Genomic DNA, 24,996 nt, shown 5'->3' with positions numbered 1-24,996 from the left:
TTTGAGGCCTTTTTTGTGACAAATCTCTGCCTGAAAATTACAGTTAAATGTACAAATCTTGATATTCTTATTAAAGTGTTCTTTTTTTCAAACTACTTCCTCTCACTGTAATAGTTCTGTACCTAAAAAAATCTACTATTACTTACATGTTTTGCATTTCTAGTACAAGTTCAAATTACCTCCAATAAGTTGCTTTTCTAGATAACTCTGGACAAATAGATTTCTCCTTGTAAGCAGATTTTGGAATATTCCAAAATAGGATGAAAGTGAAACCACAAAAGGAAGTTTTTGAACTCAATATGTGTATTTTAAAATCTGAACAATTAAATATATTGGACTGTGAAATCAGTTTTCCAATACGTTTTCCAATCACTTAGGTTCTTTTGAAATTTCATTGGGTAATACAGAAGATAATGCAACTCATGGAACCGGCTTGCAAAAGCCAACAGATGATCTCATAGATTCAATCCCTAATGATTTTTCTTTAAACAAATATTTTTGTCAAGCTTGGTCATTCAGGCTTTATATTTGGTTACACTCTTGAGCTTTTTTTGAATCTTTCCATTAAGACAAAAAGTTGGAGATATTGCTTTTTTTCACTGATACTGTCTTCTGTATAATTCTTTACTTCTAACCAAGGTGTAATGTCAAGAGATGGAATCATAATTGACAGGCAAAATTTTAAAGCATTCTAAATGTCATTGGACCTTTTAATAAAATTAATTAGCCTGCCACAGAGAAAATTTACTAGCCTGCTGGTTAATTTCACAATGTAAAATCATGGGGTAGGTGGAAGAGCAGGCGAAAGCTTATTACTTTTAAATAATTATTTAAAGATGTGTGCCTTGCCACTTTCAAACACGGATTGCAAATGTAGCAAGAGCTTTTAAAATCTTCTAAATTCACAAGCAGTCAAGTTTCCTTTGAAGAAATATAATGCAGTTGAAATTAAAAGTTATCAGGAACTAGCTAACGATGAGTCACTGGTTATGTGGAAAATTGGTAGAGACCTTAAGCTGGATTCTTTTGGGATTAATGTTCCCAGTAACATTTAAACATAAGTCAGGAGTTCAGAAATTGTGCCCAGTCCCATTAGGAATCTTGATGCTGGTTTCAGAAAAATTAAACATCCAAAGTTATTTCTATTCCCTTGTACATCTTTTAGCTTACTGGAATTTAACATTAGAGAGCATTAGAAAGCACCATGAACCAATCCTATTTAGTTTTCAGAAGAGTCCCAATACATTGCCTAAATTGTAATGGGATTTGCAAATGTTGGAAACACCTAATGCCGTATATTCCAAACGTAGTAACATTTGGAACTAAGACAGGAAACATTTTGAGAGTTCATTTTTGGTAATGAGGCATAATTAATCATTGAAGAGTATAATTTAGGTGTCTCTGTGTGATGTTTAAAAGTATTTATCTGGAAATTGTCATGTGGGTAGTTTTCCATTGGGTAAAGCCAACTCAAATGCGAGCTGCTCTGTGAAGAAACCTTAAAAATCTGTAGCGCAATCTTTTGTGCTTGCAAATTTGCAACTTGAAAATCTTGCAATTTTGTCTATCTCTCTACTTCCCAAGATTGCTAGCCCCAAGACAAGCAGATCTCCCTTCTTCATATCTACCTGATCTCCCATGCACATAGCAAGACCTAAATACCCTAACTCTCAATTCGTTCCTATCCAGCCTTCTAAGCTACCATGAAATCTGTGCTGTTCATTGTCTGGTATCAGTTGTTCCCATGTTCTCCTGCCTGGCTAGCTACGCAATCAGCTGAGTACGTGGCAGGTCATATCTTTGACTGCTGAGTATACTGGAGAGGAAAAGTAGAGCTCCAGTCTCCTGAGACAGAGTTCATAGTAAGTTCTTGAGTGCCGTGACTTGAAGTCAGAACAAAAATAAAATGCTGAAAATAATAAAATATTAACTGGATACAAATATGTCCTTTAGCTAGATCAGATCTCTTTAGTACATTTCTCAGGAAACAGAGTTGAACTCCTAAGTATGTTTTCTAGCATCTAATTTGTGATTGTATTCTATACAGCTATACTTTGTGTTGATGACTCCGTAGTAGATCTGGAAACACTGGAAGCACTATATGAAAATGTAAGTAAGCTGGGGTAAAGCTGTGGTTAATTACCATAGTATTTCAGACACAGAATAAGTAAAGTTTTATTTTATGTTGTCATTTCAGACTAGAGACATTATATAGAAAAAGTCTTTGGGGAATTTAACAGTAATAAAATAGGTAACAAAAAAAATACCCATTGATATGCTTATTTCTCTTACTGGCTTAGTTCTTAAATGTCAGAAATTTAAAACAGTCGAGTGCCTTTGGAATGAGGTTAAAATGTAACAAAAGGTGTAACATCTAGCAGTGTTCTCTCATGAACTGCCTGAAAAATAACTGCCCTTACTTAAGGCGTATTTTGTGCTAAAATGCTGAATTTTTCTCATTCAAGATGTAAGTGCCTAAAACAGTTAACTCGGGCTATGCATTCCTGTTCTTACCCAAGTTGCTCTGTAGACTAAGTATATAGCATTCATGAACTGTGTGACTCTGAAGTTGCATGGAAGAATACATGTACACTTGGCTGTAGAGATATCGGAGCTACCTCTCTGACCTAAACTGTGTGAAGCACCCTATAGCAATATTTGCAGTGCTGTGTTCTACAAGGATGCTCTGCTTTGTGCCTATTGGTAGTAAATGCCACTGCAAGGCACTGCAGGAATTTGTCATGAATCTTTATGCCTCACTCTTTTGCATAGTCTAAACGTTTCCCAATAAAAAGTATAATTGTTACTTGCAGACAAACGGGTAAATTAGTAATTTATTAATTTGTTATTAATTTGTTATTAATTACTTTATATTAATTCACTCAGAGAGCACAAAAGGATGAACTAGAGAAGATAAAGCAATACTATCAGACTTCAAAAGAGGAGGAGCTGAAGCTTCTGGATAAACCAGAACAGTAAGATTTTTTTTTTTTATTATTGTTATATAATATAGTCCTTTGCTGCTATGTTAAAAGGGATCTTGATACACAATTTTGGGTAGCTAATTTTTAGCTTCTTTGTGTATTTCAAGGTATGATGTAAACTTTGCCTTTATCACATAACTTTTTCAGACATGACAGATCTTACTACATCAACTTGGACCACCAGAACTCATACATAGCCTTGAATCAATAAAAATTTCTGTTCCCATTCTTGTATTTGTAAAAGGCATATCCTTCCTTCAGAGCTTTTAGGGCTAAATTAATGTGTCATAAAGCAGGGCCAGACTGATTTTGGTTGTTGATTATTTGAAAGAGCTACACCAACAGAGGGTTTTGGTGAGTCCTGTGACAAAGAGACAATGTACACTCTGGTCGTGCTGATTGAAGGCCTACAAGGTTGATTCCACAGTTCATCTTCTGCAACTGTTGTGGACAGTGATGACTATTAGGATGAAAAAATTCTTAAGTATTGCTCCTTCTGTTGTAACAAACCTTAGACCAATGTGAAAATCGCAAAAATCCATGAGCAGAGTGGTAATCCTGAATTTTATTTTAGTGTATCCATTTGATTTCAGATTTTGGCCTACCAGTGGTGTTTGTCTTCTGCTACTTTGCTACTATTCCCATTGTACTTCCATCCTCTTCTAATCACAGTGCAGTTTCCCGCCCTGAGGCCTCTCTGCCATCTTGCTTCCTTTCCTCATGTCTGTTTTTGTCTTTTCTGCTGTCTTTGGCATAAGAAAGGGTAGGTGGAGGAAGAACTGAAGCAGCAGAGATAGTATATGATTGGTTGATGTCAGAAGTATTACATTTTCATGTTGGGAGATAAGGCAATCACGTTTACTCTTGATGAAGAGTGGCTGTCATTCTTGAGTAAGACTTAAGACAAATATCTGTAAAGTGTATATACTACCTTGTTCTTGCATCCCATATCCATGGCTTTCATTGCATTGGCTTGGGGCATAAGAATACATTGTGTGACTAGTTGATGTTTTCCAGAGCTTGAATCTTTAGCAGTCTGTTTGCTGTATGTCTGAGTGAAATAAATATTAATGCATTTTGTGTTCTGGAGTATACGAATCATGTAGAGCTCTAGAGTTACAAAAGGTTGTCTGTTTTTGTAAATTATAGTGGAGAGAGGTTGATCTTCATTAAACACAAAGTTGGATTTATGCTATCATTGTTCCATAATTAAAAGTAAAGAACTGTAAATAAAGCAGTTACACCTGATGATTCAGAGTGAAATAGTAGTGTCAAAGACAAAAGCTAACTTTTTTATCAATTATTACTCTTTGTGTTCTCTTTGCAAGTCTTAATTATCCCATTTTTACCCTATTATTAAACTACATAAGTTAAGAAAACTAGCTTTTTTAAAATGTTGCCTCAAGGGGGAAACAATTTGCTAATGATGCACTTATGTAAATTTTATTGGACCTTCAAAATAATGCCCTTTCTGAAAACTGAGTAGATCAGGTGCTGCTGGTTTTGTTGTCCAAGTCAAGCCTCTAAGTCAACCTAAATGCAGAACTGGAGATTGTTGGAACTGTACTATGCATATTAATTCCATAAAAGGTTAAAGAAAGAAAAGTGCTACATTTGTATGTGTGATTAAAAATATTTGCTACAGGGCATATGCCTCATGTATTTTCTTTAATGAGAATCAGAACAAAAGTGCAAACCAAACCATTTATCAAATGGTCACGAATACTAGCAATAGTTATTCATATAATGAAACTGTTGATGTGCATTCACCAAAGTCTAAAGGAAACCTTTTCCATTTTTAAATGCTTGGATTATCAGGCAAATAGAAAGCTTTAGTGGTATCACTGATGCTCTCCTGCACATGTGATTTTGATTTGTTTTGCTGGCATGTTAAATTTGCTCTTGTTGGTACAAACTGTAAATATGACAGCAACATGACAATACCCCCCTAAATTATGCTTCATGATAATACTTGTTAAAATGTTAATATTCATTGACATGTTAAAGATTTATATGCACAATTGACCACAGTTTGGGCCTTTGCTAGCAGGATACAGATGCTTTAGCTAGTTTCCAAGAAGACCCTTTTAGTTGTAATATAATCTCTGTGAAGTCCTCTCTACTGTGAAATACTAATAGGAGAAATACTAATGAAGGAAATAGTAGCAAAATAGGGTACGGAGCTTTCCTGTTTTGTGTGTAGTTTGAATTCAGGAAGTAGTGAGCTATTAATAATTGCTGTCCAAGTAATGCCATTTGCTTCTCTTTGAAGACCACTTCCCTTTGACTTCAGTTTAAATCCTGCTGGTTTACTTAGAAGCTTGCAGGATTAGATACATCTTTTTTTCCCCAAAATTACTTCTAAATTTTATATTCTTCAAATGTGGATAAATGTGATCTGATAAATAGTTTACCTCCATAGAATCACCCTTCTTTGTCTATCTTCTGGAAGAATGTTCTGTTACACTAACAACTTGGTAACCTTTGCCTGGTTTCAAAGTGCTCTCAAGTCCTTTACTACAAGATTCTGGTAGAATAAAAGAGTTCTCAAGTAAATGCATTTTTTTATTTACAGTTTCTGCAGGAGAGGAGTAAAATGGACCTCACGGAGATGAACAGCAGATTCTCTATGTTTATGTCAGGCCATAAGAAGTGTAGCAATGAGAAACCCATCAAAAAGCTATGTCACAGTCATGTCATTGTTACGTTAAGTCAAAATCATACTTTTCTCAGACTAAAATTGCAAAAATGACCGAACTAAGAATATTCTTTCCCTCCAAAAGTTTTTTCCATGTGAATTCATGGTTTGTCTTTGATAACCACAGATTCATGCCATGACTTTGTGTTTAGTAACTACATTTGTAGTCACTAAGATTCTGTTTTTGTGACAGATTTCAGTTATAAGTGTTCTGTCTGGATATTTACAATGAATACTTTGAATTCCAAAATCTGGAGACGTTTTCTTTTTATGCTGATGCTCTTTTAACTCTTGGCACAATTATGTTGTATTCCAATGACCGGCAGTGTGGGAGATAGCTCCCTTTTCAAGGGAAGGCAAGAATATGTGTCATTTGACTTTTTAAATTTAAACTTTTAAAAATATGTATGTTAGAAATTTAGTGAAGCAGTTTGGGTTTTTCTTTCTTTTGTTTCTCTCACACAAAGTGCAAAGTATCCTCTTTTTTTTTCTAGGCAATACCATTCATTCCCAATAGGAAGCATTTTTATTAATACCAGCTTGGCATTTCCTTTTTTCCCCACTGCTTAAGTGTAAGAGCCAAGCCGGGCCTCCCCAATCCTTCTCTCACAATAGATTTTTTTTCATCAGGCAAGAAAGAAAAAGAAGGAAGAAAATGATATTCCAATTAAAACGAAGTATTTCACACCAGCCACAGGTGGATTTTGCTGATTTTTTTTTGGACAGTCACTATGTATTCAGCAAAGCATTGCATGCATGAGAAATTTATAAAGCGGATTTTAAGATACTGGCATTATTTATTAAAAAAAAGAAATAATTTGGAGAAATCAGGTGTATCAACTTAAATAATTAAAATAAATTTAGTAAGTATCCAAGCTAATAATGGTTCACAGAATTTCCCATAATTCAGTGAGGTAGAAGAATCTTTATGGCATTACATTAAGGGGGATCTAAGGATATCTGTAGACAGGAGATTAGAAGAATGTTTCTAAAGTGATATTGGAGCAAAAGACAGCTTGTTTCTGGATTTCAAGAAAGCATGTGTATCACTGAAATCCTAGACTCAAAACCCACAAAGCAAATTATGCAAACCATGTTATTATAAGAAATGCTAAAGCTTCTTGTATTATTTAGCCAAGCTCTTACATTTTAAATTGAAGAAAAGGGAGGAATTACTCATGCCTTAGAGATGCTTTCAGTTTGTGATATCCGAACTGCAGTTGTTGAATATGCTTCTATTTATTTTTATTTACCAAAGAGTTAAAGGAAGAAAGCTGGAATAGACTCATGAGGAAAGTATACATATGAGGACGGATAAAGAGTTAGTAACTTTGCTGAACAGTGACTGAAGAGAGATAGAATCTGCAAATATTTTAGAGCTAAATACACGGCTAGGTGCATTACCATAAAACTTGCTGCTATATAATTGGAAGTCTTGTGCAAATTAGTGAAAGAAAATTGAGGCTGAGCAGCAGAAGAAATTTCTTGGCAGATGTTTTATATTATGAAATAACTTTGTAGGAATATATTGAGTTCTGTATTGCTGGGCACATTTTTAAGGGAAGCAAAAACACATGAGTGAAAACAGTAAATAGACAGTCTTTCTCTATGTCTTTCCTTTTCTTTTTTTTTCTTTTTAACGTATGAACTAGGTTTATGATTCTTCTATTCATTGTGATGCAGCTGTGGTAGTGGATTAATGGATTAATGTGATAATGATTAATGTCTTGCCTTTTTCTTAATATGATTTCTTAACACATTGTGCATAAAGGATAGAACAATTATAAATGGTCAGATTTGATTCAAAGTAGGAAAGATTGCATGTATATTTCATGATACTACATCTTTGATCCATTATGTACCCCACAGACAAGAAATATAAAGATTCATTAATACTCTTTTTTTCCACAGATTTTTATATGAGTTATCTCAGATCCCCAACTTCACAGAACGAGCTCAGTGTATTATCTTCCAGTCAGTTTTCTCTGAAGGGATAACTTCAGTGCACCGGAAAGTTGATATCATAACTCGTGTTTCCAAGGTAAATCCTAATGAAAGCTAAATAAAAACATAAATATAGAGTATTCATGCTTCTTTTTTTACCATAAGTGATGAATCTTAAGCCTGGTTATTGGCTTTTCAGGAAAATAAAAATATATTAAATTTTTTAGCTGCTTGTAAGAACAAAAGGAGGAGGAAAGAGGGAAGGTGAGTTGTGTGTGATGCCCTATGCTCTACATAGGAAAATTAATTTTTATTTAAGTGGCAGATTTTTATTACTTTGCACATTAAGTAGAGTAACAGATAACCTCCGTAAAATAGAAACTATGTCTCAGACTAGCTTAGTACAGGGCCTTGCATACTTACTTTTTTTTTTTGCATATCACTGTTGATGCCATCAGCAATAGATGCCTATCACTTTCATTAGCTTATTAGTTTCCCCTGGTATCTATACATTTCTGTTAACCCTGATACAGCAGATTTTTTAGTACCTGACAAAGCTTTACCTAAGATTTCTATACTATGAATGACTAAAGACAAGATTTTGAAATTATAACAAAAACATGAAAAGTAGAATGAGATAAGAATGAAAAGAAAAATTAAATAGTGACCTAAAGGTATAACATCCTGGCCAGGACAGTATTTAATTTTTTTTTTTTCCAGTTTGAAGATTAGCTTTTGATTAGCTTTGCTGCCACAAAGTACCCATGCTCTACCCCTTTGGATTTCTTTGCATATTCTAACAATAAACATAGTTACTTAGTGTTTCCTGCCCAAAGATGAGATAGGGAGAGTGGTATTGCCCTCAGTTTACTTATGAGGAGCTTACACTACAATTGATTTATCCAATATGTAGTACAAGGCTACATAGTTAAGAATTAGGCCCGGCCTCAGATTCTTGATTGACAAGATAGATGTCTTTATATGTAAATTAAAATAATTTATTAGTTCTCCACTGTGTTTCTAGATTTCTTTTCTGTTTTGAGGCATAGTAATTTAGGCCTTAGCCCTGGTATACCTGCATTAAGTATGGGTCCAGAAATGTGAATTTCCAGAGCATCAGAACCAATGAGAAGCAGACTGAATATGACATTGCTTCATATGGATTAAGTTAAACATAGTATCTTAGGCAGATACACTCTAATAAATGCTGTCTTAAGTGTTTGATTCTTGTACCAGTTTTAGCTTCTTTCCCTACAGAGGTAAAAACATACAAGAAACTAAACCTCTAGCAAAAATAAAATTAAAAAAGCTTTTTTATATTAGCGATTAGAATTTTTGTGCCAATGGAAGTTACAGACTAGTATCCATTTTCTAGGCTTTGCTGAACATGACAAGTGTAAAGGAAATTTTAGGTTTGATTCTGGCTTTTGGAAATTATATGAATGGTGGGAACAGGACCCGAGGTCAAGCTGATGGATTTGGTTTGGAAATACTCCCCAAACTAAAGGATGTCAAAAGCAGAGTAAGTACTCTTTTTTAATTAAAGATAATTTTTCTCAAGTGATCTTTTTTTGTTCCGTCATCTGTCAAAAGTTAATTTTTTCTTATTTCTTTCCATTCTTGCTTGAAAGAGCAAGGCACTTTGTACCATTTTCATGCTTTTTTCTCCCAACTTTTCACCTCCTTCTCCTGTCCATGTGCATATTTCCATAATCACCAATTTCTCCTATTCAGTACCACTAGGATAATTAACTTACGTGAGAATTTCTTTGTGTCTCTTTTACTAGTAGGGACTTAATTACAGTAGGGTAGGGAGAAGTGAGAGAGCACAGACTTCTGAAGTCTTTTCCAGTAACTGTCCCCATTCTTTTTTCTTGGTCTTAACTTAAGGTAGCTCTATGGGAGTAAAAATGTTTTAAGAATCAGGTTTAAAAATGTCATATCAGTAAAGGTTCAGTGTAGTATATACACTAAGGAATTATACGTAAGGAATATAAATATATAATATACAGGTTTTTAATCCTCTTCAAAGAGGTGTGTCAGACCCAACAAGATATTTTCAGTCTTTTGGTTTTTTTAATTGGCAGTTGAATGGATGTAGGACATGAATTCTGAACAGCGTGCACAAGAAAATGCTCATAGGTGGCTGTAAATTATTTTGTCAAAAATTGAGAACCACTATCACATTTTTGATTAGTCATGCTAGGATCAAAGTCAGGCTCAGACAAACTCTGGACACCTTTTGAGATTAGGTTACTTTGTTCCTTATTTCAGTAGGGTGGAGGAGGAGGTGCTAGATAATCTAGGCAATGGAAACACTGCTCAAAGTCATTCTTTGCCAAAGCATACCTAGACACCACAGGGATATACAAAGCAGCAAAGAATAGGAGGTATTTTCTGCTGATGCTGGTACAGATTTGGAGGTTGAGAAAAAAACCTGTTCTTTCATGTTCTTCCTCTTTTCCTACGTGAAGTGGTGTCTTGAACTATAAGAAAGCTAGATTTTAAGCTTTTGTTTCCAGTTATGCTTCATGTATGTAGAAATGTGTTTCTGAGACAGGCAATGTCAGGAAAGCAGTATATCTAGGGAGCTTTTTATTTTACTTGTGAATACCATCATTAACAAAGTGTAAAAGCAAGTTTAATGAATTATTCAGGGATCAGCTGTATTAGTGAAAGTTTTTCCAATGGACTTGAGTCCTTTGTCTGCTAAAGACATTGATGTGCTGGAGCACATCCAAAGAAGAGCAAAAAAGCTGGTGAAGGGTCTAGAGCACAAGTCTTGTGAGGAGCAGCTGGGGAAACTGGGGCTGTTTAGCCTGGAGAAGAGGAGGCTGAAGGGAGACCTTATCACTCTCTACAACTACCTGAAAGGAGGTTGTAGCGAGGTGGGTGTCGGTCTCTTCTCCCAAGTAACAATTCATAGGACAAGAGGAAACGACCTCAAGTTGCACCAGGGGAGGTTTAGATGGGATATTGGGAAAAATTTCTTTACTGAAAGGGTTATCAAGCACCGGAACAGGCTGCCCAGGGACGTGGTGGAGTCACCGTCCCTGGAGGTATCTAAAAGAGGTGTAGATGTGGCGCTTAGGGACATGGTTTAGCGGTGGACTTGGCACTGTTAGGTTTACGGTTAGACTCAATGATCTTAAAGGTCTTTTCCAACCTAAGTGATTGTATGATTCTGTGATTCTAATTTTTACTTTTCTCTTCACTGCAATGGTTCAGCTGTTCCCTATGACCACTTTTCTTCCAGTCCTACTTCATGGACAAGACACAGTACAAGCTGCAGCTAAACTAGAACCAGGCCAAGTTTCCCAGTACTCAGGTGTTCATTGATTGGCCAGCTGCCATGAAGAAAAATGTAAAACAACTGAGCTTTGCCTGACTTTTCTCAGTAGAAGTACTGATTTTAGACTCACTCTTCCATCTAACCATAAACTTGTAAGAATTTAATTATCTCTGGGACTTTCCAATTTGGCTGAATTTAGCCAGCATGTTCCAAAATTATGAGTTATGAAAAGGAGTGACAGATGGACAGTGTAATTGCATAAGACTTCTTCCTTAGCAAAACAAGCTAAAAAAATACAGTATTTACAGTTTCCTGGTAGCCAAAATAAATATATTATTAGTTTAGACTAGTCTCCAAAATGCATAAAAACTCAAAGGGGCCAGCTGCTACAGGCAGATGCGAAACCTCAGAGAAAATTGGTAAACCGTATCTGCAAGAAAGCAGAATGCAGGGTGTTGTATATTTGAACACTAAGGTATCCTTCCTGTGTCTCGTTATTCCCTTTTTGGGAATTGCCAGCAAGCAATATTACATCTCGGCAAGCTGAATTCCGGGAGCTGAGGTAAAGAGTCAATGTTAAGTATCTCCTAGTCCACATAAAAGTAATTTGTTGTCACATGAGCCTAGAAAGTTACTTGATACAGAGATTTATTTTTTTTAAATGTAGCTTGCCACTTCAAAATCTCTGTGTTTTGTCTTCTGGAAGTACTCTTTAAACCAAAGTAATAGGTTTGATAGTTTGGCGTATAGAAAATAGAATAACAGGTGTATTTTAATCTAAAAAGGCAATCAAATGTTCATGAGTCACTTCAGTTCCTTTTTGTCACATGACCTGCCAGCAATGTCTTCTAAAACTGTTACACAAGCAGAGTGGCTTTGTCTGCATGACAGCAATGACTTGCTTACTTAAGAATTTTGCTGGTGTATGATATTAATAAAATATAATGTGCTGCAGGCTCTACTATAGGCGAGGCAGCTCTGTACAGGAAGTCAGACATTGTTCACATACAAGTGCTTGTCCTGATACCTGTCAATGTACAATATGAAAACACATCCAAAAAACCTTTAGACATTCCAGATATAATTCCCTGTGTTATGATTCTTTTATGTTGTTGAACAGTACCGTGTCACGTATAAGTCACAACTTTACACTTTTCCTTTAGTTCATCTGGCCTATGCTGACCCAATGACATGTAACAAAATAAAATGATGATGTGTACAGTTGTTGTATGCAGGACCATGGAAATGGTGATTCCACAAAGAGGGTGTTAAAATTCATATTTATAAGGCAACAGGGCATGAAATATACTTGTTAGGTAAATGCTGTCTGGTTTTATATTTGGAGTAAAATATGAAGAGTATCTATGCCTCTTTCAGGTCTTCATTACAGATTAATTGAGACTAGAGGAATCAAATTCAGTTCAACTTAATGTATAAGGTGACTGTAATATTTAGTTAATATTATATTCAAGAATAACATTATTAATATTATTATTCAAGTTAATATTATTATTCAGTAATGCTTTGTATTATTAAAAAAAGATACAGGGACAGCTTCTCCCAGTGCATGTTTTCTTACCGGGTATTCAGAACCAAAAGAAGCTCTAGGTCTTGTGGTGGTATGATCAAGCCTGTGTTATAAAAGATTGATTTTTTTGGTCAGTAATGCTAGGGATGAATATATTGAGAGTCCTATTTCTCACAGCAATATAAAATAATAATATATTTATTTTGAAATAGAGTAAAATTTCACTCACTTGAAACAGTGTTAATCACACACATTTTTAATAATATATTTATTTTTTCCTAGGATAGTGGTATTAATCTTGTGGATTATGTCGTCATATATTACCTACGCCATTGTGATAAGGTAAAAGATTAATTTGCTATATCAGCCTCTACAAAAGTAGGTTTCTTTTGGAGATTTTAAAAGTGTTTGTATTAGCTTTTTTAAAATTTGAACACCATAACTATGACGGGAAAATAAAATCAATTTCTTTTGCTTTCTTATAATAGTTGTGGACCTCAATAGGTCTGAAATTTGGTATAGGTTTTATGATGAGGCTTTGGAAAATGTTACATTAACTGTTGAACTAACCACTACAGGTAATTGCCTGTGACTGTTGCAGACTGGACAGGTGGTCACTCCAGTCCTGTCTTCTTACATCCTGGTTACTGTAATGTTGTAAATCTTGTTCTGATGTGGTAATAATGGAAGACAGAAGCATGATTTCTCTCTTATGACAGAATGCAAGGACAGGTTGGTATTTTAAGTTGAGGATGAAGTTAGAGGTTGAAAATGTGGGAAGAGGTGTGGCTGCTGCTTTGAGTGAGTTACATTATGAGGCTTTTTGACAGCTATCAGCAGTGCCCGAAGTTTTGGAGTGGAAAATTTGAACTATTGTCCTTTAAATTAAAATGTCACTATTAATTGGTTTTAACTATGTAATTGCTTAATTTTGAGATTAAGAAGATGCCTTTACCTAATCTTTGAATCTAAGACTAGTGTAATTTTTCATGGCCTTATGTCTGGTTGAATACAAACAATACTTTGTTTTGTTTTGTTTTTCCTTTTTCTTCTTTTTTTTTTTTTTCTTTTTTAATTCTTATGTAAGGATGTTGAATTGATGAGTTAGTAGTCATGAGCATTTTTTCCAGGACTAAGACTAAAGTAAGTGAAGACTAAAGTAAGTGAAGACATTACCCTGCCCATGGCATTGGGGCTTGGACTAGATGGTCTTTAAAGGTCCCCTTCCAACCCAAACCATTCTGTGATTCTATGGTCTCTAATGCTGGAGGGTCTGTATGTCACGACCCTGTGGAACAGCTCCTGGGGCTGAGCTGTAGAGGAGATAAAAAACTGGCAGATATGTAGATCTGTACTTGCTTTCCTTTTTTTTTCTTTTTTTTCTTTTTTTTTTTTTTTTCCCCCCTTTTTTTTTTTTCTTTTTTTTGAGCAGGGAAATAAAGTGTCGTTACTTTAACCTAAGTACCCATCTTATAAAAAGCCTCATAACAAAAGCAACTTTGTCTGGCCTGTAATGTTTCTCGGTTCTCAGGGTATTGACGTATATATTCTTTTCTTCTTTTTTAATAATGCTGAAGCTAATGCTTTCTAATTAATGTATTTAATATTTCTGCAAACTTTCTACTATACTGTCATTTTACTTCAGGGCATTTTGTAAAACAAAACAGTTTATCCTCCTTAGGAGGAAATGGACACAGTGTAAATGTAATCCATTGTACTTTCTTTCTGCCCCCCAAATGTTCATATCTTTATAATAATATTACTTTTTCCTTGTTCACAAAACAATTAGTTCTCCAGCCTATGAATTTTACTTTATTACAGTCGGAAATCTGTGCACAGGTAGTATTTTAAATTCACTAGTGTATGCTTATACACAGCAATGTCATATTAATACCATTTATATACTTTACTTGTTAAAGTTCCATTGGAGATATTGCTTTGAACCTTGTACAGTTTTTTTGTTTTGTTTTGTTTTACTTCTGATTATTTTTTTTACTGTGCTAAAAATAAGGTATATACTTAGGAGTTCCATACAGACGTTAACCCATGTGATTTATTTAGCCACATAAATCTTAAACTGTATATTTTTATCTGTATAAAATACTTCAGGCAATATATAAATATTGGTTTCAATTTATGCTTATAAAGTGTGTGTATATTTAATGAATTGGGAGGGAGTGAAACCACAAGCTTTTGGCATAAGATCACTTGTTGCATTAAAATAGACATTCATGTTATCTGTTTTTAAGAAACTTCTAATCCCTTATCTAAACCTTTATTGATATAAAATGAACTGAAATGTTGTGAGCTCAGTGTTGTTTCATAGTTTAAATTGAGCACAGTTTGCTTTACAACATCTAAAAGGAAGTTTCAATACTCAGAATGGTCAGGATTTAATCTTGAATGATATATATGTTGTTTTAGCAAGAATGATTTAATATACATTATTTTTGCAGGTTTATAATAGAGTTTCATAGATGATGTTTCAAGAAAAGAAATTTATTTCACTGCAAATGCATTCAATTTTCATAGTGGCCTGTTTGTTTGTTTGTTTGTTTAGGAAGCAGGAACAGACAAGAGTATTTTTCCTTTACCAGAACCACAGGATTTTTTCCAGGCCTCCCAAGTTAAGTTTGAAGACCTAATAAAAGACTTAAGGAAACTGAAGAGAGATCTAGAAGGTAACTGGGAACTTTCACATTTGTTCTGCTAACAACAAAGTGCCATTTAAAATGTGACCTTTATGAGGTTTTCTTATTGCTAATTAGGTTTATAGTGTTGATTCATTTAGAGTTTTTACACTGTGGCACAAATTACTCACATAAATTAGAAAGAAAAAAAAATCAAACTCATGACTTAATAAAAATGAAAGTAAAGATACTGAAAACTAATTTTCCCTTTTACAATCGAAAGGCCTCTAAAGAAATCTTTCTGAAATTTTCTTTAGTTATGTGTGAATTTTCCTCTGGCTTCTCCAGAACTACAGTGTTTAACTGTAGATATCTGTTAGTTCCATAACATAAATACTTTCTTCAGTACTTGTATAACAACAATTTAACAGCTACAAGAAAGACTTGAATACTATTAATGTAGAAATAAAACACAGCTTGCCAAGGCACAGCAAAGGGAAATGGAAAGCTCCAGTTCAAAATATTTTCACCCTGGGACATAAAATAAACATTTAAAAATGTTTATTATAAAGAGGGGCTTACAAACCCAACTCATCTATCAATCAAGGTACTGAGTGGAAATAAAGTAGGAAGGGTTGCTCTCTAAGTGTTCCAAGCAGTTTCATTTTTATTTTGTGCTTCATATGGCTTTCAAAATAAATCCAGCAAACGATGACTGAATATTTTAAGCTGTCTTTTTTGTTAAGGAAAAGTTGCTACTTTTACTGAAGCAGTTTTGTGTAGAAAATGGAGTTTAGGGAGAGAATCTGCATAAAAGCCTATAAAAACTTCTCCATTTACATTTATATCTCTGCATCAAAATGGAAGTCCTCTTAGAATCAGAGTTGAACAAGATGATTGGTTTATTTTTTTTCAATGTAAGGCAATGAAAAACATTACAAAATAATTTATCCTTACAGTTAGAAATTGCTGGATTAGGTCACTGCCATCTTTAGGATAGTTTCAAAGGTTAACAGTGGTAGGAAAGTGTCAGTTGTTGTTTGTTCGACCCAGGCATAAGTGAGTGCTCTATCTCCTCTCATCGCTTGGCCCTGTAAACCCCTTGGCCTGCCCTCTTTTGGGCTAGTTTGTGCAGAAACATGATCTGTGTTTGATCTTGTACTTTTTCAGCATGTAGTCCTGCTGTCATGTATCTTAGTCTTGCAGGATCTGCAGAGGCTGTGACATTCACATCGTATTTGTTCTACATTGCAAAGACACAGACAGCAAGTAGGAAAAGCTAAACACTTTAAATAACTCTTAAAATAAAAACTGCAGCTTTCTTTTAATCACTGATTTTTATTTGCTAAAACACTTTCTTAGGTATTTATAGAAAAATCTAGAAAAATTGTTATGTTGAGGTTGTTTTCATAATTCTTCTTTGTAAAGATGTATTTGAAACCCATCCAAACCAATTAACATATAAAGTTAGTGACAGCAAAGATTTGAAACAAAAAAGGTTGTGGAAATGTTTTCAGATGTTGGTATTTTATCACTCACAAATATGCAGCAGAATTCTAACAAGCATTCCTGTGATTAGCTTCTCTTATATTTAAACAAAGAAACAATCACTCATGTAAAAATGTTGTATCTCTTTCAAACATTCCCTTTCAAATTTTTTTTCTTCAGATAATGCTGTAGTTTATTTTTAAATCAAAATTTTAATTGAAGAGGTTATAATTTTAACACGTACAACAAAGATTTGATGAGTCTCTGTAGTTTATTGTAGCCATTAAAAAGTTGTGGCTGCTGGCAGAATACCAGTGAAAGTCTAAAGTTGAAACAGATGTGAGTAGCAGAAACCAAGTCCAGAGAAGCGTTGGGCCCAGCTATCCAGACAGGCGCGGCCCTTCAGATGTAAATAATTTGCACAATATTAACTGGGGCTGCCTGTGTTATAGGGTACATTGGATTTATTTCACAGTTTGGTTGGCTAAGGTAGTCTTAAGAAGATTACCTTGGAAGTGGGATGAGACAAAGGTAATAAATGAAAGAGGGGTTTTCTTTTGTGCCATTAGGGAATGAACTAATGTTCCTGTTAGTGACTTACTTTTTTTCTGAAATTTGTACAGAATGATTAAAAAAAAAAGATAAATATCACCTCTTGTGCCTGAAATGGCAATTTTGATAGATACTTTTCATAATAGTTGTCATTTAGTATTTAAAAATATTTTTTACTAGTTTATCAAGGCATTCATTTATCTTTCTATCATGGATATTAACATAGGAAAGATTGAGTTATCATGAGTGGCATGTCTTAATGGTGTAAACCTCTGGTTTGAAATACCTAGACACTGTGGAACCAAAAGTTCAAATCTAGATGGAGCACAAACCCTTTCATCCTTTTCAGATAAACAGATTGAGTTCCATACAATTTGCTATTTTGAAGTCTTTCAGATTAGACTTTAAAGGGACAGACTAACTTTAATCTAAAGGGATTAGACTACAGTTTGGCTCAAAAATTCAAACAAATTTTTGGAGAACCTTAATCCAACAGGTTTTTAACACATATTCCAGAAAGAACTTTGTAATCATGAGCATTTTTAGGTTAAAAAGAATGATAAACAAAAATATGCATTTAATATAGGCTTCTAAGGGGAAAGAAGTGCAAAAGAATGCGATATTAAATAGATGAAAATTGTAGAATGAAATCTGGTTCCACTTTAAAATCACAGGAAAAAGAAATGTTTTCTGTAAGCTCAGGTTTTCACTCCAGGTCTGTACAGTCAGTGTATTTGTAAGGTTTTCAAATATTAGATAGTAGCATAAGCAGATACATTTATGCATTTAACAGGTATTAGCTTTCCAGTTAATCTTTATATTTATGGAAAAAATATTTTGCTTTGCATCAATATTTTGAGATTGCAAGATATCTTATTCCTTGCCTAGGGCAATGATTTCGACTTTTTACTTTCCCTATGACTACACATGATTTCCCTTCTAGTCTGGACAATGCCACTTGATTGGTATTCTTCTGGAATAAGCACAGAATTTTTGAAATGTGTAATCATAAGAAGATTTTTAGAAAGAAAGCCACTTTACCGAAGTATGATAGACTTGTATAGGTTTTACCATGAACCTTTTATTCATCTCTCTCCAAAGTTGAACTATCTTAATTATTCAAAATTAGTTGCACTGTAGATTGTTTCCATCTGTCACACTCATTGCTTTTCTTCGCAATACAGTTCGTAAAGTTTTAAAACACTGCTCCATTAGTCAAAAGAAAGGAATATTAGATTCCTTCTATCATTTACTGTAATGTTCATTATAACTTTTCAGTATTCTTGACCTTAACAATTGAAAGAGCAAAGGTATTTATTGAATGGTTAAAAATGGAAACCAAGGTAGGTCCAGGCTGAATACTTTCAAGAGTCACACTTTTATTTCTCATAATTAATTAAATTTCCTATGAGATTGTAACATTCTGATCCCATTGAAAATGGACATACCTTTTGCTTTTGCCTTCTTTCATAGCCACCAGTAGAGTTATTAGTTGCCATTTTCATGCTAATATTTTTTTCAGTACTGTATATATGTTTTAAATTTTTCCTAACTTAACTGAGTGTGTATGCATATGTATGTGGGTGATTACACACACACACATGACTGAAAGGAGGTAATTTAATCTAAAATAGAAACAAGACTTCATGGATCAGCTACCTATGATAATCAGTTGGATTTCAGTACTCCAGGAGACATGGTTTCAAACTGGGGACCTCTTAACCTAATTGTTGACAGATCTGTATCTTGCATAAGGATGTTACCCCCAACTTTTCCACATTTAAGTAGTGGAACTTCATCAAAACTTCAGCTTATGGCAGCTCCATCTTGTAAAATTGTGTAATCCATACAAGATTAAAAGGGAATCAAGTAAAACTGTGAATGCAAAGTTGAGAAATGACAATGTTACATTGGCTGTTTTCAGATTTTTTTTTTTATACAGAGGTATTACAAGTATCTTAAAATCATAGAAAAATGCAGGTTGGTTGGTTGGAAGGTACCTCTGGAGATCCTGTGGTCCAAAGCCTTTAAGCAGGACTAACTTCATATTTAGATCAGGTTGTACAGGGCCTTAGCTTAGTTTTGAACCTAAGGATGGAAATTCCAACACCTCTCTGGGTACCTGTTCCAGTGCTGAATCACTGTCTTGAATATTTTTCCTTATCCCATGTGAGGATTTCCTGTGGTGCAACTTGTGACTATTGTTCCTTTTTCTTTAGATGTGCATTTCTGAGAAGAGTCTGGCTCCATCTTCTCTATAGCTGTTTGTTAGATAGTTGAAGTGAAAAACTAGATCCCCAGTTAGCTTTCTCTTCACCACGCTCAACATACCTTGCTTCCTCTGCCTCTTCTTCAAGTGCTTCATTTTATTTTCGTTCTTAAATAGCACGACAATATACATATTCTTTTTCAGATATGAATATGTGTGTATATATATTCATATATATATATATATATGTATTCTTTTTCATAGAAACAGATCTAGTGCACTGGATGTGACTAGCATGGTGTTGCCGTGCCAATACCAGCGTCATAGCTAATTAACCCTGCCTCTTAGCATGGTTGACTAGACCAGATTAAACTGTTGCATCTACATTACTCTCATTCAGTGCCTCCTCAGGGAGCTCTGTATCACATTGTACTGCAAAGTGGATATGTGTTACAAAATAAAGACAGGAATGGAAGCGAATTTAGAAATGAGAAATGGATGGAAATTGGAAAGGGTCACTCATTCTTGATTTTTGCAGCCACTGTAAACAGAGACAAGGAGGAAGCTGCAAAAAGAAAAAATAATCAGTTCATGCTCATTTACAACTAAAACTCTCTGATTTTCCAGATTTAAAATACTGAACAACATCTGTTTTTGTCAAGGATTATATAAGGGAATATATTTACCAATAGGAAAATATGCAAAAGCAGAAAAGTTTAGTTAGTATTATTCATAAGAAGTTAATTTAAAGTTCTTAAATGTGTGTGTTCCCATCAGAGTCCCCAAACTGAGTTAAAGGTTTTTGCAATAAAATGTCCACTAATTAACTATAAACGCATTTTTGTTCTAGAGATTAATTGATGTTTTCAATTCATAAATTGAGGCATTTTCAGCTTTTGTTGGATATCTATGTAAACACAGATGGAGAAATTAATTGAATGTGTTGTTATTTATTCAGGTGGAATTATGTATTAAGGTCATACAGAATATGGCCTTAGATAAAGTCTGTTTTATAGAACAGTTTTAGTATAATCATGATACAATAATTATCAATAGGCCAACGATTACAGTGTTGAGAGATTGTGTCTTTTGTTTGATTTACTTTATAGACAGTAAGGTTACTGGATCACATAATGAAAATTCTAAATATTATATCAGTTTGAGTGTTAACTTTCTAAATAATTTGTTGGGTCAATAGATATTTCCAAGTAAAAGGTGATTGTTTATTCACTACAGGAGGATAGTATTCAAAAAAGTATCCAAGGCCCTTTTCTAAAATATTTTCAACCAGTTGAAGCCTTAGTCTAATTTAAATGAAATGTTTTAAGTCAATTTAAAAGTGGGGTTTAGACATCTGAGTCACATACATGTTCTAGAAAAATTTTCCCAGCAGGAGCAGAGAAGTTGTATGATACTTTCCAGGAACTAGTCACTTCAATATTCTTTATGTTAATTATACTTTTAAAATTAACCTTAAAATTTTGGAAGTGCAGGCAAATAGAACTTTGAATGGGGTGGTGGAACATGAGGAGCCAAATAGGTGCATTTGTTATTTCTTTAGACATTAGCATAAATGGAGCGTGTTGTTTTGTACCTGGTGAATATCGCTATATTTTTGCACTGTCCAACATTTACATGATATATTTTGAGGCAATGCAGCATGGTGTAAGGAAAAGAGCAAAAGACAGCTTCATACAGGAAAAGTTATTTTGTTTTCAAGAGTTGACAAAATGACACTCTTTTCTTTCTCAGAGTTTTCTGACCACTTTTTGAATAGTCTTTTGCCTCAGTAGGATGAGATGTATTTCAGTTTGTTTTGATTTGGCAAAGATACAACAGAGGCATTAAAAAACACATTTTGTATATGTGCGTTGGATTCTATTTTACAATAAAACTAACGTTTTGACAGTGTTCCACTAGTAATGTTCATATGTGAATACATTAAGTGGAAATTTTCCTAAGTGGATCATTTCTTAAAATTCCATTAGATTTTCTAGTTTTTGATAATAGAGAATAGTATGGAATGGTTTTAATAAGATTCAGAAATATAATAGAGGAGCAAAGCAATGATGTTTTAGAAGAGTTTATTCCCTGGAAGCAGATGTCTGCATGTGTGCACAAAGGCGATGGAGAAAGCTTTCTGTTCGTTAAACAATGGCATGCTGTTAATTTTTTCTTTTATATTTTTTTCTTTGGCTAAAGAATCCTCAGCAATTTCTTGTTAAAAATCATTCTGCAAATGTTAAGATTCTAAAACGGATCTTGGAAATACCACAGTTACGTTTTTTGTGCACTTTTCACTGTTCCCTTTTATATAAATAAATAAGTGTGCGTGTGTGTTAAGCATTAGTTACATAACTATGTAGTATACATCTGGGAACAGGAGGAATATTGTCCCTGTCAATGTGTATGATGGATAATGAATGATGTAGTTTGGAGAGTGTGTAATACTAGCGTTGGGAGGAACAGTGACTTCATATTTATGGACCTCATCAGCTTTTCCTCTTTGAGGGAGTATGAAGTAAACGAAAAGGCAGATTTCTGCTAGAATTGAGGCAGTCGCTTATGTATTTACTGCCAATGATCAAAAATTGAAAGTACATTAATTCAGACAGTGAGATACAAATCAGTAGTAGTGAGGCCAATTAGCACTTTGAGAAGTGTTCCTGCTAATATTGTAGGTAGTTTATGAATTTACATGATTTTAAATCTAGGCAGGATGCTCTAGCTGAACCAAAGCCATAAACTTGGTAGAAGAATTAATTAGGTGGAACTTTATGATCTGTCTTGCACAGAAAATCAGAGATCCAGCAGTCCAGAGGGAAACAGGAGATCACTTCTCCAGCCTCTACAATTTCAGCTCATAAACATACTGTTTCAGCCATTGCCTAGCAATTCTATTCTATCTGATCCCTTGTTCACTATGCTAAGTACTTATGTGTTTGTGTGTTTGAAAGGTCTTTTCTTTTCCTGGCACTGTAAAAATCTTAGCTCATCTGATTAAAAATATTATTATTGCTTCTTAAAAATTTTGTCTTCCTCTAAATTAGCCAGACAAGACTCTTCAATTTCAAAATACTCATTTTTTGTACTGTTCAGAAAGGAGGGAAATGTTCTGATATCTCAGTGGGTTCTGCTAGCACACATTTCTACGCTCCTGACAGATCTTAATGATGTGCGGAGGTCTGTATGTTTGGATCTTGACACTAAACCAAAACTTCTACTAATAATGTGTGCTGGAATCACTTAAGGAATCTTACAAAAACTTGACTGGAAAACTATGAGGGTTTAGTCATTATATTCATTTATATGTACTGTTCAGTCCCTTGCAGTATGCTTCTCTGCTGAGGGGTGCGCTGAATGTAAACTACCATTTCAGAGAGAATACATTAACCAGAGTCTCAGATATGTTGCCATGGTGTGAAAAATATTTAGTTTTACTAGCTATCTTTGTTCATTTTGTTAAGTGTATTCTTAGGAAAGAATCTTAACAGAAAGGTTTTAAAGTTATTTGTATAAAATGTTGATACCCTTTGACAAAAAAAGGAGCAACAGAAATTTTTCTTCTAGGTTAGTTGAAACTAATATAGGCCTGACAGTTCCTCTGCATGCCATTACATACTGTAAAAGTTCAAAATGTTGTTAAACTTAAAAGAAACAAACAAAACCCCCTCACAAATCTTAAATCTGAAAGACAAAACTGGCATATCTGATCAAACTTGTGAGAATTGTCAAGAAGTCTGACTCTGGGCTTCCATTAAAAGTCCTTTAGAACAGGTGAACTTTACAGGGTGTTTTGTATGCCGCTAATTCAATTATTTGACTTTCCACAGCTTAGGACTTACCACTGAAATGGTTTTCTGTCTCATTTATATGTGAGAGCTTGAGCACCTTAAACAGATACTTGTTTCTGTGTGTCATGAGGAAAATGCATTTCAAACAAAGATTGGCCTGTTTAAAGTTTTATGTATTGGCTTCTATCCCATGAAATGGCTTTTTAAGAAAACTGAATTATTAATGAGTGATGAAAATAATTGTACATAGAAGCACATTTTTTCTTCTAAATTAGCTGAAAATAACTTCACAGAACAGTAACTATGCAAGCGATTAATAGGTTAGAATGGTGTACTTAGTTTTATGTGCGCTAATGCTTTTTTGCATTAAATTGTTGACCTTTATTTAACACAATAAAAACAAAGCTTGAGAATAGAGTACCACCACAATTTGATCCTGTTCTACATTTTTCTCAGATACTTTTGTCTTAGAAAACCTCACACCCCACTTCATGGCATTTCCCACTCTATTTGGTTCAAAGGCTTCTGTATTAGTCAACCCAGCTCTGGCTAGGGTGTTAGAGCTTGAACCTTTGTGTGTTGCTATCATTGAGATATGTACTGATTATAAGTGTATGTCCAAAAATGCAAATAAAGTACTGTCTCTGAAACTTTTCTGGGTCAGTAGCAGCATAACCACTTGCAGTTAGAAGTTGTCAAAATTCTTATACTGTACTCTGAAGGAATCAAGATAAATCTCTTCCCTTCTTCTCCACATTTATTTAAAATTCTATCTGAAAAGAAACATTTACTTGCAAGGTTATAAATAAGCACAAGAGCTGTAGATGGCACAGATGTAATGGATTGTAATAAAGCTAACATTCTTATGTGCATACCTGCAGTAAATATGTATCTAAGTTGCATGTAATAACAAGAGAATATAACCAAATCCTGCAACAGTGTCCAACGGGTAAACATGCTTCTCTCTAAATTTTTGTTTAACTTAGAAAGTTGTTTGCAAGTAAGAAAATGTAATAAAGCAAAACCAAACTAACTAAATCATGAGGAAGTTATATAGCACTTGCTGAATAAATTTAAATTTATACATGTTATCTGAAGTTTATTAGATTCTTATTTAGGTATATAGGCCCAAGTAGTGTAACAGGCTTCTTCACTGTAAAAAATCATGGATCCTCTCATACAGAAATTTGGGGTTATTTAGTGCTACATTGAATTCATTTGTGGTATGGTTTCAAATCCCCTTTGAAACAGAAAAGGTAAGGGTTCTAAAAAAGAATTATCAAATAGTAACCCTCCTGTCAAATATAAGCCTGCATTATAACAAGCAAATAAAATAGCAAGCTTGGCAGTATAACCTGCTAGGCTCTGAACAGACAAGAGGAGGTGGGGGCGTGCGTTTAGCAGCTTTCATAGTGGCATAACTCATGGGGGATAGTGTCAGTGACAGGTTTATAGGAATTCATGGTGTTGATACTTGGTTTCACTGTCAGGATGATTCCTGTAAATGCTACTGGTGGGTTCTGGTGAGTAAATAGTTAGTAATTTACTGTTATCATCATTAAACTATTTCTGGGTTTGCGTTTACTTTAAAAATGGTGCTTAAAATATTCCAAATCCTGTCTGATTGACACTGAAATGCTCTTTACGTGAAAGTTTGTTTATGGGCAGTGATTCTTTTGACAGATTTACAAGTGTCTGTGGAGTTTTAAAAGACTATTGCCCAATAGACATTAAGTGAGAGACATTCTATTTTGTAAATATTTTCACTTATATTGGGGATTTTTAAAGAACTTTCTGAGCCAAGTACTGCATTAAATCTGAAGACAGTGGCAAACTGATAATCAGCAGTTTCCAGCTTTGTTTTAATGTTTTGCTAA

At 34.2% G+C, this 24,996-nt stretch overlaps 1 protein-coding gene across 7 annotated transcripts in view; it reads left to right on the top strand.

The window, feature by feature from the left end:
- Positions 1-24,996, top strand: part of FMN1 (formin 1) — a 208,851-nt gene that overhangs the window by 128,983 nt on the left and 54,872 nt on the right. For all 7 annotated transcript variants that reach the window (XM_030041745.2, XM_030041760.2, XM_030041739.2 and 4 more), the window contains 6 exons: positions 2,048-2,109; positions 2,887-2,975; positions 7,594-7,723; positions 9,002-9,148; positions 12,729-12,788; positions 15,007-15,127. In XM_030041745.2, coding sequence (XP_029897605.1) covers positions 2,048-2,109; positions 2,887-2,975; positions 7,594-7,723; positions 9,002-9,148; positions 12,729-12,788; positions 15,007-15,127 — 609 coding nt within the window. The remainder of the gene's footprint in view (positions 1-2,047; positions 2,110-2,886; positions 2,976-7,593; positions 7,724-9,001; positions 9,149-12,728; positions 12,789-15,006; positions 15,128-24,996) is intronic.

The sequence above is a fragment of the Aquila chrysaetos genome, chromosome 2 (assembly GCF_900496995.4).
Source record: "Aquila chrysaetos chrysaetos chromosome 2, bAquChr1.4, whole genome shotgun sequence".
In the NCBI taxonomy this organism is placed as follows: Eukaryota; Metazoa; Chordata; class Aves; order Accipitriformes; family Accipitridae; genus Aquila; species Aquila chrysaetos.
The sequence above is the reverse complement of the archived record's forward strand: the minus strand, read 5'-3'. Positions and strand labels throughout refer to the sequence as shown.